General features: G+C 55.6%; 1 protein-coding gene across 3 annotated transcripts in view; it reads left to right on the plus strand.

Moving 5' to 3' along the window:
* Nucleotides 1-14,743, plus strand: part of AKT2 (AKT serine/threonine kinase 2) — a 51,928-nt gene that overhangs the window by 31,131 nt on the left and 6,054 nt on the right. For all 3 annotated transcript variants that reach the window (XM_089902827.1, XM_089902828.1, XM_089902829.1), the window contains 9 exons: nucleotides 7,659-7,808; nucleotides 8,294-8,425; nucleotides 9,980-10,045; nucleotides 11,148-11,216; nucleotides 12,008-12,130; nucleotides 13,233-13,361; nucleotides 13,578-13,792; nucleotides 14,241-14,328; nucleotides 14,438-14,540. In XM_089902827.1, the coding sequence (XP_089758953.1) occupies nucleotides 7,659-7,808; nucleotides 8,294-8,425; nucleotides 9,980-10,045; nucleotides 11,148-11,216; nucleotides 12,008-12,130; nucleotides 13,233-13,361; nucleotides 13,578-13,792; nucleotides 14,241-14,328; nucleotides 14,438-14,540 (1,075 nt within the window). The remainder of the gene's footprint in view (nucleotides 1-7,658; nucleotides 7,809-8,293; nucleotides 8,426-9,979; nucleotides 10,046-11,147; nucleotides 11,217-12,007; nucleotides 12,131-13,232; nucleotides 13,362-13,577; nucleotides 13,793-14,240; nucleotides 14,329-14,437; nucleotides 14,541-14,743) is intronic.

Here is a 14,743-nt window from a genome sequence, read left to right on the forward strand (position 1 = left end):
TCTTAGATGTGGGATTGCTGGGTCACAGGGGAACATGCATTTGTAATTTTGAGAAATGCTGCTTTTAGGCCATGTCTAAGAGTGTCCTCACAGCCTTGTGTTTTCAAACGCTTGGATTTTTACCAAACGTTTGGTGAGTTTGAGTGTCCTTTCGTGTGTTCAGGGGCCATGTGAGTTTCCCTTTCTGAACTGTCTGTTCATATCCTTTGTCTGTTTTTCTTTTGGGTACTTGGTCTTTTGCTTATTCATTTCTGAAAGCTCTTTATAAGAGAGCTTAGATCTTTGTAATGAGTGGCAAATATTTTTCCCTCACTTTGTCCCTTTGGCTTCACTTTGAGAAATATTCCTTTAGCTTGTCTGTGGGGTGAGGATTCAGCTGATCCTCTGGAGAAACCTAAAACAGTGCCATCCAAGAGAAGTCTCTGCCATGATAGAAATGTTCAACAGCTGTGGTGTCCAAGAGGGTAGCCACTGCTCACATGTGCCTGTTGAGCATTCGAAATGTGAAATGTGGCTAATGAGACTGAAAATGGAATTTTGTATTTTATTTAATTATCTTAAATAGCCCCATATGGCTAGTGGACAGTGCATTTCTAGAGCATACACAGAACAGTATCATAAGACATATTACTGTAATCTATACTGTAATTGTCATTGCAAAGCTTCCCAAGATTAAAAATATACCTGCCCCACCATGGGGAACAGGGTGACCATCGCAGGCCAGCTGAGGTGTTACTCAGATGAAAACTGGGCACAGAAACATGGACTGCCAGTAAAAGCAAATTGAGACCGGTAGGTGCATAGGGTCTAGGTGTTGGGCTGAGTTTTGAGGAATGGGTAGGAGTTGGCCATGGAGATAGGAAGAAGAAGGTGGCTTCAGGAAAAGGGACCAGCATGTGAAAAGGCCTGGAGGCGAGGCAGCTTGTCATTCCAGGGACAAGAGGGTTAAGCATCACTGAAGAATCAAGGGCCAGGGGTCTTGGAAGAGGGGAAGTGGAGGCCTTGAAGCTGGCAAGCTCAGCTGGCGCCTGGACTCCAGATGGAGGTCCCCACAGGGCTTGGCAAGCAGTGAATCGATTGGGGTTTGTCACAGGGTTGCTAAAAGATTCAGGGGGATGATAAACAGGAAGCCCTTGACTCAGCAGTACCTGGCACACACTTCGCAAGCCTGGAGAAGGAGCAGTGGGGAGCTGGCAAAACGTTTTAGTAGGCGAGAGACCTGCTGTAGTTTCCATTATAGGAAGATACCATGCTCTTTGGCATGGGGAAGAATCCCTTTACTAAGACTGTGCGGGCTAGAGAGCCCCCAGCTTCCTCCTCCTCTTCGTACCTGCCACTGCCACTAGAAAGAAATCTGATAGGATTGCTCTGAGACCAAACCCCAGATTGCTGACCTTAACCCCAGGGAAGGTGTGAGCCAGAAACCCAGAAGAGGGAGGCTGCTCTGCTCGTGGCTGTCCTCACTGCCCTGCGCAGGCCTGAGCCTGGGGAGGGGTGGGGGCGGGGTGAGGACCGACAGGGGCCACGCTGGTGACCGGTGGCTGCCTGGATGCTGCAGCGGCCTGCTCGCTTCCTCCCCCAGTCGGCTCTCCCCAGGGCACCTAGAGCGATTCCCCTACTCCCTGCCCCAACTCGTTGTTTCAGGTGGACAGAACAGTTGAAAGAACAGTGTCGTAGATGAGCAGCTAGATACCCTGCACCTAGGTTCAGCAATTCAGCGTCTGCCACGTTTGCCTCATCTGGCTGTGGTGCTTTTTTTTTTTGCGGTACGCGGGCCTCTCACTGTTGTGGCCTCTCCCGTTGCGGAGCACAGGCTCCGGACGCGCAGGCTCAGCGGCCATGGCTCACGGGCGCAGCCGCTCCGCGGCATGTGGGATCTTCCTGGACCGGGGCACGAACCCGTGTCCCCTGCATCAGCAGGTGGACTCTCAACCACTGCGCCACCTAGGAAGCCCCCCTGGCTGTGTTTTATGCTGTATCTTGAACTTCTGTTCGTACTTTGTGACACCTTTCTCCTTAATACATCAGCAGGCATCTCCTAAGAGTAAGGACTTTCTTCTACAGAATCCTGGTGCCCTTATCATGCCTGAGATGATCATTGATAATATGTATTTACTAACATCCTCTCTAGATCTGTGCCGTAGTTGAATTTCCCCAGTTGTCCTCAAAATGTTGTTTTTCAGACCAAGATTTGAAAAACCAAGGTACATGTTGTCTCTGGCCTATTTTAATCTAGTTCAGCCTTTGTCTTTCTTCCCCGACCATGACATTAATTTTTTTTTTTTGACAAGCCAGACTAGTTGTCTTGTAGGATGTCGCATACTCTGGATGTGTCTTATTTTTGCTTTTTGGCACTGTTTTCTTTGTTCCTCCGTGCCTGTATTTCCTGTAAACCAGAAATAAGGTCTGAAGCAAGGTTGGCAAACTATTGCCTGGCCTCCTTTTTTTTTTTTTTTTTTTTTTAAATTAATTTATTTTTGGCTGCATTGGGTCTTTGTTGCTGCGCGCGGGCTTCCTCCACTTGTGGTGAGTGGGGGCTACTCTTCGTTGCGGTGTGCTGGCTTCTCATTGCTGTGGCTTCTCTTGTTGTGGAGCATGGGCTCTAGGCGCACGGGCTTCAGTAGTTGTGGCACGTGGGCTCAGGAGTTGTGGCTCGCAGGCTTTAGAGCGCAGGCTCAGTAGTTGTGGCACACGGGCTTAGTTGCTCCACAGCATGTGGGATCTTCCCGGACCAGGGCTCGAACCCGTGTCCCCTGCATTGGCAGGCAGATTCTTAACCACTGTGCCACCAGGGAAGTCCCTAGCCTCCTATTTTTATAAATAAAGTTTTATTGGAACATAACACACCCGTTTATTTACCAATTGTCTATGACTGCTTTTGCTGTCCTGTGGCAGAATTGAGTAGTGACCAAGCTGTGACAGGGACTGTGTGATCTGCAAGGCCTAAAATATTTATTATTTGGCCCTTTCCAGGAGAAGTCTGCAGACCCTTGGTCTTGGCAGGTACGCTTAATAGTGCATCACTTTAGTGTGATCTTTTTAATGTAAATCTTATATTGTAATTTCTCTGTTTAGGACTCTTAGTGGCTTTTAGTTCCACTTGGAGTAAACTCCAAAGTTGATGCTCTACTCTACAAAGTCCTACGTGATCTGGACTCCTCTCCAGAATCATTTCCTACCACCAATTCCCTCAACTTCAGCCACCCTGGTCTCCATGGTGTTGCTGAAACATGCCAAGCACACTTCCTACCTCAGGACCTTCGCACTTGCTGTTTCCTTTGCTTAGAATCCTCTTTCCCCAGATATCATTACAGTTCTCTTTCTAACTTTGTGAGGTCTCTGCTCAAATGCCACCTTCTCAGAGTGTCCTGCTCTGCCTTCCATGACTGTTACCTTTACCCTGCTTTATTTTTCTTCATAGCACCTACCCTACCTGGTGTGACATTTTCTTTTTTTCTTCTTGTTTTTTCGGCCATGCAGTACAGCTTGCGGGATCCTAGTTCCCCAACCAGGGATCGAGCCCGTGCCCTGCAGGGGCCTGCAGTAGAAGCGCGGAGTCCTAACCACTGGACCACCAGGGAATTCCTGACATTTCCTATTTATTTATTTGTGCCGGGAATATAACTAGGTGTTCAGTAAATGTTGAATGAATAAAAGAATAATTAGAACGAATGCTCTGTTGAGCCAGACCTTACTCTAAGGTCTTTACATGTATTAACTCATTTATCCTCACAACATTTCTAGGAGGGAGTTCCTCACCTGCTGAAGAGGCATAATGATGGTGAAGCTGAGGCACAGAGAGTTACAGAGTAAAAGAAAGAAGATCTGAAGGGCCTGGGTTTTCCCTACCAGGCAGGGCTGGACCTGGGTCAGCCGGGTCAGCCAAGTCAGCCCATCTGAGAGTGTCTGAACAGAGGGAGACCCCAGATGCCCTCCAGCTGTGAACACCCCTCTGGTTCAGAGGAGGGCCCTTGTTAGGGAGAGAGGTCCCCATCTGCCATTAGACCAGCAGTCAACTGTTACTTCTGAGGCTGTGACGAGGACAGGCCTGTGCACTAAGGACAGCTCGGCCACCTCCAGTTCACCGAGCTTCCCTCCAGGGTGCAGTTTGTTCTGCTCAGCAGGGTAGCCCAGGGCTGGGGCCCAGGGTCTGGAGTCAGACCAGCCACCGTGCCACTTTCGCAGTGGGGCTCAGTTCCCTGGCTGTCGTGAGGGACGAAGAGGACATGGACGTGGATGCGCCTGGCCTGGGCGCCCCATGGAATCGCACTTGTTGGTGCCTTTTTTCTCCTTCGTCTCCTGTGCCACTGGCTCCTTTTGCCTCGGTACTACCATAGCCCCTCTTGCTTCCTGTCTCGACTCCCAGTCCGTACCCCACACAGCAGCTGCCTACTTAAAGCCGGAATCAGACCCTGTCACCCCCCGATAAACCCTTCCAGGACTTCCTGTGACGTTAAGGATCAAGACAGAAATCCCTCACACAGTGGCTCGTGGAGTCGGGTGTGGCCTGTCCTCCCTCCTGCCCTCATCCGTTCCATTCCTCTCTCTCTGTTGGCTCCACCCATGCTGGCACCTGCTGTGCCTTCCACAGACACCCCAGGCTCCCTCCTCGGGCCCTTGGCCACGCTGGTCACTCTGCCTGTATTCTTTTCCCTCTTGGCACTTCGAAGGCCTGCCTCCTTCCCTCCGTTTCATTTATTTCACAGCTAAGTCCCTGTTCTTGGCACTGGGGATGTCCCACGTTCCAGGGGTGTCTTCCAGATCCCGGCTTACGTGCCACCTCCTCAGAGCGGCCTTCCCTGACCACCCTCTGAGAAGGGGCTTCCTCTCCAGCCCCTGCCTTTGAGCCATGACATACTTGTCTTCTCCCTTAGGCCTGGAGCTCCAGTGGGGCTTGTTCCCTGCTGCACCCTCAGCACCCAGAACGAGGCCTGGCACGTGGAAGACACTCGGGAGGGATTTGCAGGCTGGCTGGGTGAATTCTCTGTGCCTGGCACTGTCCTGAGCGCTTTGTATCGTGTGCGCCCTCACACGACCCTCTGGTCCCCGCTCCACGTGTCAGCCCACTGAGGCCCCGGAAGGTCAAGTGGCCTGCCCGGTGTTGCCTCCGGGAAGGGGCAGGACTCCCGACAGGCGGCTTTTCCTTCGCCCGCTTCTGGGCTCCTCGGCACGGTGGCCCTTATTCCCTGAGCCTTCCCGCGAGTTTGCCCTGCTTGCTCCTCCGGGGCCTGGTGGGCCTGGTCTGGGAGGAAGCTGCAGCTCATCAGGGCGGGCAGCGTGGTGCCGGGGCCGGGGGGAGCCCAGGCATGGGGCTCAACTCCGCTGCTTCCTAGCCTCGTGACCTCTCCGCAGGTGACTCCATCTCCAAGCGCCTCAATTTTCTCATCAGAAGCACGGCCCCTCCCCCTCCAGCCCTCTTGAGGAGCATGGAATGCGGTGGTGTGCGTTATTTTTCTCTGCGTGTCCCTCGGGGCAGGAGGCTCTTTCCCCTGGGGGCTCTCCTTTGAGGGTTGGAAGGCACGTCAGCCCTGGCCCTGGGTAGGAGCTCCCCTCTGCCCCAGACACCATGTTGCAAACCCTTGGGGAGTATCCTGGACGGAGGCCCTTGCTTTTTCTCTGCAATTCTGAGTGCTGCAACCTTGCCACCTCGGTCCAGTTGGAACAGGATCGGGGGCTTGTCGGGCAGTGGGAGAGTTACCCCCGACCAGCCTCCTGCATCTCCGTGGGTTCTGGCTCCAGATGGGTTGGGTCCAGGTCTCACCAGTGTCTTTAGCCCCATCCTTGAGTCAAGCACTTTCTCTGGGTGCAGGCTTTGCACACAGCAGCTCACTAGCGTCTCAGTGCCCCCCAGTGTACCAAGGAGGGGGCGAGCTGGGAGGCCTGGGCTTGCCCAGGTGGCAGAGTTGCTGTTTGAGCCCCAGCTCTGAGCACCAGCTCTGCTGCCCAGAGAGGCCCCACAGAGCTGCCTACCGTGCTCCCTCCTGTGGTGTGGAAGCTCCAATCTCTCGTTCGTTCAGGCTCCTGTTGATGGACTGCGTTCTCCCTTACAAAGATGATAGCACACTACATATCTTGGTCTGCAAGTTGCTTTTTTTATGTGACAGTCCCTCGAGATCTGTATATGTGAGGTATATATGTATTTTTTTCCTTTTAGTATATTCAGCACGTCTTAGGAGATCGGTGATTTTTTTTTTTTTTTCAGTCCACAGTCATATACCCAAAGTCAACATTTTAAAATTTCTAAGAGGACAGTTATGATCGGATAAAGCCTATCACGGGATATGTTCCCCCTACCCCTATTTTTTTGAAAAACAGGAATATTAATGTAGGGATAGGGATTTGTACTGTTATTTGTTCCAAAGAGGGCATGGGTAAAACGCGTTGAGAAATGCCAACCTGAGGCAGTGGGTCAAGGAGGGAAGAGGCTCGCGCTGCTCTGCCTGGGTGTGCGCTGGGCTTGGGGCCACTCGGGGTTTGGGTTGCCAGTCACTCCCCAGATGCTTACCGAGTACCTGCCGGGGTGCTGGCTCACGCCATGTATGAACAGACCAAATCCCCGGCCTCTGCTCGGGCTGGGGGAGGCTGGTGTGCCAGCGCCTGATGTCTGCGCTCATGGTACACATGCGTCTGTCTTAGGAGACGCGGTCTCATGTGAGGCCACTGGGACGGGCAGAGCTTCTAGGTGTGAGCTGGGGCCCGTCGGCCGGGTGGCTGCTTTGCTCAGCGAGGCACGGAGCTCAGCCAGAACGGTTCACGTGGCTTTTATAGACCTAAGCAAAATCCATGGGGGGTTCAACAGATACTGGGCTCAGCCACCTAAAATTGTGTGGTGGGTCCCAAATGATGGAGAGGTGTGGACAATTTAGTATCGTTCAGCTTCATATTTTTTTCTTTTTGGTGTGTGGTCTTTTTTACTTTTTTCTCCTAGATGCATTTTCCCTCTCTACAGAAAGAACTTTTGCAAGTATCAAAAGAAAATTATTTCCCAGCAAGTTCTAAATCATGAGTGACAGAACTAGTGTATTGTTCTTAAACCCGTCTGCCTTCTGCTGGGACCTGCTTCGTGTCCGCCACCTTCTCTCCCCGGTCCCTGCCCCACCAGGATGGTCCCTGACCATCCTCCCAGCAGACAGGCACCTCCAGGGAGTCATGTCGGTCACCTCTTGCTTTGTAGGATCTGCAGCTTTTTTGGCTAATGAATGCCTCTTTCTGCTCTTGATTCTCTTTTGCAGAACACTGGTCACTTGCACACGTGAGCTTGTCATTCGTTCTGAGGGGCTCAGAGGAGCACTGTCTCTCATTCAGGGTTCAGGGTGGCGGCTTATTTTTAGGGGGCTGTGAAGAAAGGCAATCTCCCCTCTAGTCATGTAATTACTTCCTGACTTCAAGTGGCCCTCAGGTCAGGCCCCTTCTGGGACTCAGATGGTCTCTGTCCTTATTCTGCTATTGCCCTCTCCCACCCACCACAGCCAGAGGGTCTGTCAAATTTCAGTCTGGTCCCTCCAGCTCCACTAGGTCAGACACATCTCAACAAAATGCCCGAAGGTGTTTGACCATTTGCTCGTCCATCGTGGGGCATATGGGGCTCGGCCTTTCCTGCCCCGAGGCACAGGCGCCCCAGGACTCTTAGCTCCCTGGATGTGTCCCCACACAGGGAGGAGTGGATGCAGGCCATCCAAATGGTTGCCAACAGCCTCAAGCAGCGGGGCCCAGGTGAGGACCCCATGGACTACAAGTGTGGCTCCCCCAGCGACTCTTCTGCAGCCGAGGAGATGGAAGTGGCAGTTAGCAAGGCGCGGGCCAAGGTGGTAAGTGCTGGGAAGGCAGGTGGCCAGCGGTTGGGGCCTGCCAGTCTGTGAGCACCCCTTTCCCTCTCAACCCTGGCCCTGCCGCCCTTGATTTCCATACCGAGAGCACGGGCCCAGCCAGGACACTTCATGACTGCCCTGTAGACTGGGTGATTTCAGGTTGTAGATGCCCCGGTACTGCTCTCGGCCCACAGGGTGAGGGGCAGCCTTATCCCGGGGGGTTGTGAAGACCCGTCTACCCCCACGTCAGAACCCTAGGCTCAGCCTCCCAGGGCCCCCGTCCCTGGGAGAGCCGAATGGCGGGAGAGCCTTGGTCTGAAGGCCACTTCAGAACAAACAGTTGCTGCCCGGAGCCTCCCTTCCTGCTCCTGCCTGAGCATTTTGGCAACAGTGTCCTTTGATTTTTCTCTTTTCTTTGTTAAAATTTCTTCCCATGGGCCACGTGCCAAACACTGACTGTCCGACTCTCTCCCCATCCCGGGCAGACCATGAATGACTTCGACTATCTCAAGCTCCTGGGCAAGGGCACCTTTGGCAAAGTCATCCTGGTGCGGGAGAAGGCCAGTGGCCGCTACTACGCCATGAAGATCTTGCGGAAGGAGGTTATCATCGCTAAGGTGGGCCCTCCCAGGGCTGCTGAGGGCTGGCCGCTGTGGGGGACACAGTTCGGAGCCTGACGGCGGTCAGGAGCACGCACTGGGCGGGCCGCTTCCCGGGTCTGCTGCTGTGTCCCCCAACCCGTGAGTCCCCAGAGAAGGGGAGCCTGAGGCCCAGAGAGTGGGGCCCTGCCTGCTGAGTCCCCCACCCTCTGGGCACCAGGAAGGAAGGTGGGGGGAGTGTGACTGGGGTCTCACCCAGCAGGTGCTGTCAGGCCTGAAGGAAGCCTCTGTGGCGGCAGAGGGCCTGTGGGGAGGCCACAAGGGTGGGGCCTGGCTCAGGGTGTCTCAGGAGGAGGCTGGGCCAGGAATGGAGTTCTGTTCCTTTTTTTCCTTATTTAAAGTTTTTAAAATAGGAAATTCCTAATGTACATAACATTTTTTAAAGAAAAATAAATATAATGGACTCGGATTTAGCAGTCATCAGCGTCAACATTAACCAACGTTTGGCTAGTCTTGTTTCATTACCTCTGCCCTGCTCGTTTGTTGTTCTGCAGTACTCTAAGGCATGTCCTAGACGTCACAGATCTTCGGCCACGCCTACTTAGATGTGTATTTTTGACAGTTGGTGATTTTACAGACTGTAATCACGGTACTGTGATCATATCCAACAGAATTAACAACCCCTGGCGTCATCGGCCCACGGCAGGGTCTCTCAGCCTCAGCACTGACACTGGACCAGACCATTCTCTGCTGTGGGGCAGTCTTGTGCATGTGGGACATGTAGCAGCACCCCTGGCCTCTACCAGGGCACCCCTCCACCCCCGAGTTGTGACAGTCAAAAATGTTCTTTGACATTACTACCGATGTTATTACATTACCCCCTGGAGACAGACTTGCCCCTTGGAGAGCCAGTGTCTGGGCACTGCAGCTCTCTGGGCACTGCAGCTCTCTGGGCTATTGCCGTGCACTCAGATACCAAACTCAAGCCCATGTTAGAGTCCTGGGAGGAGAGGGCCTGTGACGCTGTGCTGGGCCCGCACCCTAAGCTTCTGAGTCACGGGTCTGAGGAGGGGCCCAATAATTTGCATTTTTCCAAGTTCCCAGGCGGCGCTGATGCCAGTGTGGGGACCACACGTGGAGAACCACGGCTCACAGCCTAGCGCCCTGCTTAGATCCAGGTCCTTCAAGAACACTTATAGGTGGTGATTCCCGTGGCCTGTGGCATCACCTTGGGGGTCTCAAAATGTCTGCTCGCCCCCCCCCCCCCAGGATGTCAGAATTGGCCCGTGGGTTCAGGTGGTGACAGCCTGATCCTCCCTTGTGAAGTCACCGTCAGCTTCTCGCCTTATGGTTTTGAGAGCGAGCCACGGAGTGTGCTTGCCTGGGTGTGCTATTTCATCAGGGCTCGTGAATGGTAGCATTCTGCTCCTGCCATTCTGTCTGTGTATTGACTAGGAATGGAATTGGATATCACCAAGATGTTGCTCTCCCATCTCTCAAGTTGGGCGGGGGTGGGGGGGGGTGGCTGACGTGGTGGGACCCTCCAGCCCCTCACCCAGCCTCTGTCTGCAGGATGAAGTCGCCCACACGGTCACCGAGAGCCGGGTCCTCCAGAACACCAGGCACCCGTTCCTCACTGTGAGTAGCACTCTTGTCCCAGGCAGGGCCTCGCCTGCCTGTGGGGCCTCCAGGCCGGCCCCCTAGGACAGAGCTCAGGGGAAGAGCCTGACCCCTGCCACTATGAAGAACAAACTTGGTGTTGGCCAGATGGCTGGGGCACGGTGTTGTGGGCTCTCCGGGCAGCCTGAACCAAGACACCAGGGGTGGCAGCTTCTTCGTAGATGGTGCCTTCGGCCGATTGATGATACCAGGTTATAAGATGGCCCCAGGAGAGCATGGCTGCCATCTTTATGGGTTAGAGGCACTTTGTCCGGCTGGTCGGAGTGGGAACGTTATTTTTTTTATGTTTTAAGAGGTAATCCTAGGAGCAGATGTATTATTATTGTGCTGCCTATCAACTTAGGCTGAGCAGACAAGACACCTCTTTGGCTACAGTCTCCATCAAGGCCAGCAGCCATCAGTTGAATGGACCAGGTTGAAGATGGCTTACGGGTTGTTTCTCTAGCTCACTTGTTGGCCAGGTGTCCTGCTGAGCCAAAGCACTTGTTCAAATGAAATCTTACCAGGTTCTTCAGCGTAGAAGACAGGGAGCAGTAGAGTTGTTGTGAGCAGGGGGTCACCTAAGGGTTCTCTTAGGAACTCTCTGTAGGGCTCCTTAGATCGCAGTTTGAGAACTACTTGTTTGTTGGCAGATCGCTTGTCCAGCCTGTTTTGGGGGTTGGCTCCCACTGCCAACTCCCAGCCAGCAAACGTCGTGTGTGTGGATGTGGATGTGTGTGTAGGTTTACCCATTTGACTGTAGCATGGGAGGAGGAGAGATGTGAAACAGCTCTGGTTGCTCAGAACATAGTTTCTCCCCTGGCTGTGCCTCTTGGAGGCCTAGTTGAAGGCAGAATACAGGATCGTTGAGCACAGTAACCCTTTCCCTGCTGTCAGGGCATGAGCTCACTCATACGCCACAAAAGGTGAAGCTGAGATCTGAAACCTGGCCGCCTGATCCCCACGGCCTGAGCCAGGCGGGGGGTGTGTGTGCAGAATCAGCAGCGCCCCTGCCTCCCAGGGCCGAGCGGAGAGCCCTGCTTTCCCCACCTCCTAGCCCGGCCGCCTTCCTTCCCCACAGGCGCTGAAGTACGCCTTCCAGACCCACGACCGCCTGTGCTTCGTGATGGAGTACGCCAACGGTGGCGAGGTGAGCTGCGGCTGCCCCCTGGCTGCCTTTCCGGGTGTGGGGGGCAGAGGGAGACTTGCTGGGTGTCATCTTGTTCCATCCGCCCCCCTCCCCTCGAGGCAGGCATCACCATTTCTGTCGTGCAGGAGGGAAAACAGGCTCAGAGCAGTTAAGTGACTTGTCCAAGTTCCCACAGCTAGTGAGTTGGTAGGCAGGATGCAAACTGAGGTCCAGAAAGCTGTGCAGAGGGCTGTGTGGGTGGTTGGCCAACAGCGCTACAAGGACGTTCTTAAGGGCGCGGAGAAAGCGTCTGCGGGTCAGGATCCCCCGTTCCTCTGCTGTCAGTGCGGCCTCCTGATGAGAGCGCTCAGCCACTTGCTGTTGCTCACCGTCACCCACTCCTCGCCCCTCACACCCTTCTCTCCACGCAGGTGTCACTCACTGGCTTCATCTCTCCCATTTGGTCTCACAGCTTGTCACTTGCTCCTGAGTCGTGGTCCTCTGCTTGCTGGCTGTCGCTCCTCGTTCGCCTGCCCCCTCCTGCCACCCCCCTCACTCTCCACTCAGCGCCTGGTGTCTATCCTTTGCTCTTTATCCCTTGCTCTTTTTTTCTTTCTCTTTTCTTTTCTTTTTTTTGGCTCACGTGAGTTCTTCTCTACTCACCGCCCCTCACTTGGGCTTTCTTGCCGTCACTTGCCGGTTCGTGGGGCAGGTGTCACCTCATCAGTGGGCTGGGTGCCGGGGCCGCACACGGTCCCCTCCTCCCCTCCTCTGGACCGGGGTCTCACCTCCCCTGCCTCCTCTGCTGGCAGCTGTTCTTCCACCTGTCCCGGGAACGCGTCTTCACGGAGGAGCGGGCCCGCTTTTATGGTGCGGAGATCGTCTCAGCCCTGGAGTACCTGCACTCGCGGGACGTGGTGTACCGTGACATCAAGGTGAGCGTGCCGTCGCCTCCTGGCTGGGCAGGCCGTGCACAGGCCTTCTGCCCGTCTGCTGAGCTTCCCCTTCCATGGAGGGTCTGTCTGTCTTGTCCTTCTCGGAGCTGAGCCTCCCACCCAGGCCCAAGGTGGGTGGTTCCACAGCAGTTGGCCCTGCGTGGGGCCCTTCCAGGCTTCCTGCTGTGCAGCCAGAGGGTGTCAGTTGGCCCAAGCGCTTTAGGAGATGGCCCGGCTGAGCCCACCAACGCCAGACACACGTGTCCCCTGTGAGACAGTCATTCTGCCCTAGGAGCATGTGCGGGAACAGGTGCCTGTGTCTATCTCAATGTGGACGCACAAGCTCCTAGCGGCACTGCGTACACTGACCCCAAACTGGAAGCAACCCAAGTGTCCGTTGTCGGAAAGTGGGTAAAAGACATGAAGGTGTATCCACACAGTGGAACTCTGCACAGCAGTTCAAGAGGACAAACTACAGCCACACACGATAGCCTGGGCCGGTCTCACGGGCTAAGGCTGAGGGGAAAGCCAGGACAGATGAGGCGAATCTGCATCGTTTACAGTGTGTATATATAGGTGGAAAAAATGTTAAAAAGCAGAGAAGTAAAGTTCTTTCTGTGTTGGAGGAGGTGGTGGCTAATAACAGGGAAGGGGCACGTGGGGCTCCTAAGGGGCAGGTGGTGGTCTTTATTGACCTGGCGGAGGTTACACAGAGGCCCACTAAAGTGCCCATTTGTGTTAAGTTTAGGAAAAAAGAGGAGAAAGAAAGTGTTCCTTACGTCCAAAGTGTGACAGCCGCAGCCCGCAGTCGGGGAAGCAGTTTGGGCAGGACCTGGCTCCTGTCTCTCCCTGCCCCGCTTTTTACCAGCTCCCTGGGGGCAGGGGGCGCTGGGGAGGTGTCGGGTCTGGCCTTTCCCTGAGCCTCGGAGGGCCTAACCCTCTGCTGGGGTGTGACCTCTGGTCCCCCCTGGAGCCCCTGGCACAGCTGCCACTACCCCAGGCTACAGCCTCCTCCAGGGAAGGGCAGGGGTGTGTGGGGTTTCAGGGGTGGCAGGAAACCCTGAGGTACGTTGTGTCCCTGACTCACTGGCTTTTCCTACAGCTGGAAAACCTCATGCTGGACAAAGATGGCCACATCAAGATCACTGACTTCGGCCTGTGCAAAGAGGGCGTCAGTGATGGGGCCACCATGAAAACCTTCTGTGGGACCCCTGAATACCTGGCGCCCGAGGTGTCTGGGGCTGGAGGGCCCAGGGGCGTGTGAGGCCAAGGGAGGAGGGGGCCCTCAGCCCTGCGTGTTTCCCCCGCCCAGACCCTCTGAGGGCAGGGCTCCAATTCCTTAGGTGGCCCTCCCAGCCCCGGGCAGGGCCGTGCCCCCTCGGGCCCCTCTCAGCGCCTTGGCCCCGGGGGATGTGGGCCTGGCCCCTCATCGCCCCCCCTTGCTCAGGTGCTGGAGGACAACGACTACGGCCGGGCGGTGGACTGGTGGGGGCTGGGCGTGGTCATGTACGAGATGATGTGCGGCCGCCTGCCCTTCTACAACCAGGACCACGAGCGCCTCTTCGAGCTCATCCTCATGGAGGAGATCCGCTTCCCGCGCACGCTCAGCCCTGAGGCCAAGTCCCTGCTTGCTGGGCTGCTTAAGAAGGACCCCAAGCAGAGGTGAGGGCTGGCGTCTGCCCTGCCCAGCCCAGTGTCACCTGCTGCCACTTCCCTCGGCCTGGAGGGGGCAGCGCCCACAGGTGCAGTCGCCCGTGGGGTGCTTGGTGTGTGTTGATCGTCCCCACAGCTGGCACTTAGGGAGCACTCCCTTGGCTAGGCCTGTGCTTAGCCCTCTGGCCTCCCTGCCTTGTTTCATGGCGACACTGAGGAACAGGGTGGCCCTGTACCCAGCCTAGGGTGGCAGAGCCAGGATGTGAAGCGGCCGTCTGCCAAGCCCACCCTCTCAGCTCGCAGGATGTGACCCTGGGCACAGGAGCTCCCTCCTCTGTGAGGTGGTGGTCTGTGGCGGGACAGAATCATTAAAGGTTGTTCAGGGCCTGCACCGAAAGCCCGTCTCCCAGGCCCCGGCTGCCCCGGGAGGCGGGTGCTGATGGCCGTCTCTGCCCAGGCTCGGCGGGGGGCCCAGTGATGCCACGGAGGTCATGGAGCACAGGTTCTTCCTCAGTATCAACTGGCAGGACGTGGTGCAGAAGAAGGTGAGCCCACTGCCTGCCTGCTCCCCGCGGGAGCCCGGCCGCTCCTGGGTGACCTTGGCTGAGGCCTCCACTTCTCAGGGACCTGAGCCTGGACTCGTCTCCTCCACAGCTCCTGCCACCCTTCAAACCTCAGGTCACATCTGAGGTTGACACAAGGTACTTTGACGACGAGTTCACCGCCCAGTCCATCACAATCACACCCCCGGACCGCTGTGAGTGTCTGAGGCCCCCTCTCCCCGTGGGCCTGGCTGGGCGGTGGAGGGGTGGGGTCTGCTCTTGGCCCAGTTCTCCAGGAGGAAGCTCACAGGTCCCCCTCCGTGTCTGGGCATTTTACCCTGCAGTATGTTCGCCAGGGCTTTCGCCGTTGGCCCACCGGTGGACCTGGTGAGGGTCACCAGGAGCCATTGGCCGCAGC

The sequence above is a fragment of the Delphinapterus leucas genome, chromosome 20, assembly GCF_059928025.1.
Source record: "Delphinapterus leucas isolate spDelLeu-1000000601 "Yukka" chromosome 20, BTC_Dleu_Yukka2, whole genome shotgun sequence".
Classification (NCBI taxonomy): domain Eukaryota; kingdom Metazoa; phylum Chordata; class Mammalia; order Artiodactyla; family Monodontidae; genus Delphinapterus; species Delphinapterus leucas.